General features: G+C 37.4%; 1 protein-coding gene across 1 annotated transcript; it reads left to right on the top strand.

Annotated features, from left to right (window-relative positions):
- Positions 1-557: 557 nt before the first annotated feature.
- LOC107579126 (GTPase IMAP family member 4-like) lies at positions 558-2,630 on the top strand (the record flags this gene model as incomplete). Its single annotated transcript, XM_016264990.1, has 2 exons — positions 558-1,723; positions 1,946-2,630. Coding segments are annotated over 2 exons (1,622 nt in total), but the record flags the coding sequence as incomplete, so codon positions are not given.
- Positions 2,631-2,926: the final 296 nt, after the last annotated feature.

A 2,926-nucleotide genomic window follows, 5' to 3' on the forward strand; every position in this document is an offset into this window, starting at 1 on the left:
ACTGACAGGCACCCCCTGATGAAGTTTTGCTTAAGGCCCCCAGAAGTCTTTGAGTCTTTGTATTCAAGTTTCAAATCAAGACCGAGTCAAATTATCCTGGTTAAAAGTTGCAATGTGGTCAAAAAAACACTGAACAGTTGTGATATATAGTCAATGTCAGAATTATGAGCCCCATTGGTAAATATGAGCAAAGAAGCCTGTGAAATTAAATCTGCATTGTTTATCCTTATGATCATTTAAATGTCACAAAATGTATCTAATCTAATCTATTTATTATTATGATTATTACTATTAGAAGACGAAACTTATTTTTATTAGTAATATTAATATTATAAACACAGGGAATATTCAGAGAGGACAGTTAGCCTTCGTTTTATTTAATGGGATAAGAGTCTGCATAATGGATATGGGGTGGTGACCCAAAAAGCATTGAGAACCACTGAGATGAACTGTCGCTTATAGTTAAAATTTCAGGTTTGAATTTAACAATTGTTGCTCAGGGTCCCAAATTTAATCAATTGTTGTTAATCTCTGAACTCTCTTATTGTCATTTTCAGATGATGAAGATTCACCATCAGATTCAGGATGCTTGAGAATCTTGCTGTTTGGGAGGACAGGAAGTGGAAAGTCTGCCACAGGAAATGCTATCCTCGGAAAAAATTGGTTTTACAGTAAAGACAGCTCATGTTTAGTGACCACTACTTGTACAAAGGTAATTGGTGAAGTTGATGGTAAATCAGTAGCTGTTATTGATACTCCAGGACTCTTTGACCCCTCACTGACAAAAGAACAAGTGCAGGAAGAAATAATGAAATGTGTTTCACTGTCAGCACCTGGACCACATGCGTTCATCACTGTGTTTAATATGGGAAAAATCACCAAAGAGGAGAAAGACACTTTAGAAATGATAATGAAGATCTTTGGACCAAAAGCAGCAGAGTTCAGCATTGTTCTCTACACTAGAGGAGACAAACTAAAAAAACAAACAATAGAACAATATGTAGGAAAATATAAAAATGATGACCTTGAGAAACTGATCACTGACTGTGGAAACAGATTCCTGGCTTTTAACAACACAGAAACACAAGATCAGACGCAAGTTACTAAGCTGTTCACTATGATAGAAGAGATGAAGAGATCTAATCAGGGCCGATATTTCACTAATGAGATATTTGAGGAGGCAGCGATCACCGTTAAAGAGAGAATGAAAATTATAAAAGAGAATGAAAGACAAAATCAGGCTCAAGTTGAAGAATTAAAAGCCAAATATGACATGCCATTCGAAAGCATGAGAACAAGACAGGAGGCGAAGAAACACAGGGCAGATGAGGAAAGAGAGAGACTGGAGAAGAAGTTCAGAGAACAAGAGGAAACACTGAGGAGAGAGTTTGAGGAGAAAGAAAAATCAGAGGATCAGAAACGATCAGAAGAGGAGGAACAGCAAAGATATGACTATAATCAAAGAAGAGAGGAGATGAAGAGAGAGAATGAAGATCAGAGAAAACAGTATGAAGAAGAGCAAAAAGAAAGAGAAGAAGAAGATAAAAAGAGAGAGGAAGAATATAAACAAGCTCAAGAAAAGATGAAAATTGATCATGAACACATCATGACAGAGTTAAGAAAAGAACAGGAAGAGGAAATAAAAAAGAGAGATTCAGAGGAACAAATGAGGAAGAAACAAGAAGATAGAGAGAGAGAAGAATGGATGAGAAAAATAAAAGAGGCTGAAAATGACAAAGAGACTCAAGAGGAAATTAAACGACAGCAGAGAGAATGGAAGGATGAGAAGAAACGACAGATGAGTGAACGAGAGGAAGAGGAAAGAGAGAGAAAAGAGAAACATGAGGAACAGCTGAGAGAAAAACAAGAAGAACTGGAGGACAAGAGAAAGACATTTGAAAGAGAGAGAGAAGAAGAAAAACAGATGATAGAGGAGGAGAGAGAGAGACAGAGAACAGAGAGAGAACAGAAAAAGAAAGAATGTGAAGAGAAGATCAATGAAATGGAGAGACGTTATGAGCAGCTGGAACGAGAGGGAAAAGAGGAGTGGAAGAGAAGAAAACAAGATGATGAAGAGAGAAGAAGGAAGAAGAGAAAGAGATGGGAGAAAATGATGGAAGATCTGAAACGAGAGCAAGAGGAGGAGATCAAGAGAAGAGAAAAAGAGGAGAGAGAAAGAATAGGCAGAGAAGAAAAAGAGTGTGAAGAAATGAAACAGAAACTTGAAGAGGAAATAGAGAAGATGAAGAAGAAACATGAAGATGAAACCAAAACACAAGAAGCAGAATTGAATGATTTCAGAGAGAAAGTAGATCAGCAGGTTAAGGAGCTCACAGAGAAGATAACTGAAACCTATGATGACGAAAAATCAAAAAGGGAAAGAAGTTGTCTTGTCATGTGAAATATTTTTAAATATTACTGACTAGCTCTGGTCTTTTGAAGGGTTCTTTTGCGTTTCTGTTTCTCTCAAGCATGAGTGAGTTACTGTATCTGTATTCATTTAATCAGGGCTTTTCCCACCTGCTCCTGAAGGTTCAGAGTTTAGTCACAACCCTGCAGTTACACAGCTGTCGGTCATTAAAGGGATAGTTCACCCAAAAATGAAAATTAGCCCATGATTTACTCACCCTCAAGCCATCCTAGGTGTATATGACTTTCTCCTTTCAGACGAATACAATCAAGATTTATATAAAAAAAATGTCCTGGCTCTTACAAGCTTTATAATGGCAGTGAATGGGTGTTGAGATTTTGAAGCCCAAAAAAGTGCATCCATCCATCATAAAAAGTGCCTCACACGGCTCCGGGGGTTAATAAAGGCCTCCAATGCGTTTTTTGTTTAAATCTTTATAAGCCGTAATCTCTAGCTTCCGCTGACTGTTGTACACATGTTCATTCCATTTTCATGATGGATGGATGCACTTTATTG

This window comes from Sinocyclocheilus grahami, unplaced genomic scaffold (genome assembly GCF_001515645.1).
Source record: "Sinocyclocheilus grahami isolate Dianchi unplaced genomic scaffold, SAMN03320097.WGS_v1.1 scaffold14418.1, whole genome shotgun sequence".
NCBI lineage: Eukaryota > Metazoa > Chordata > Actinopteri > Cypriniformes > Cyprinidae > Sinocyclocheilus > Sinocyclocheilus grahami.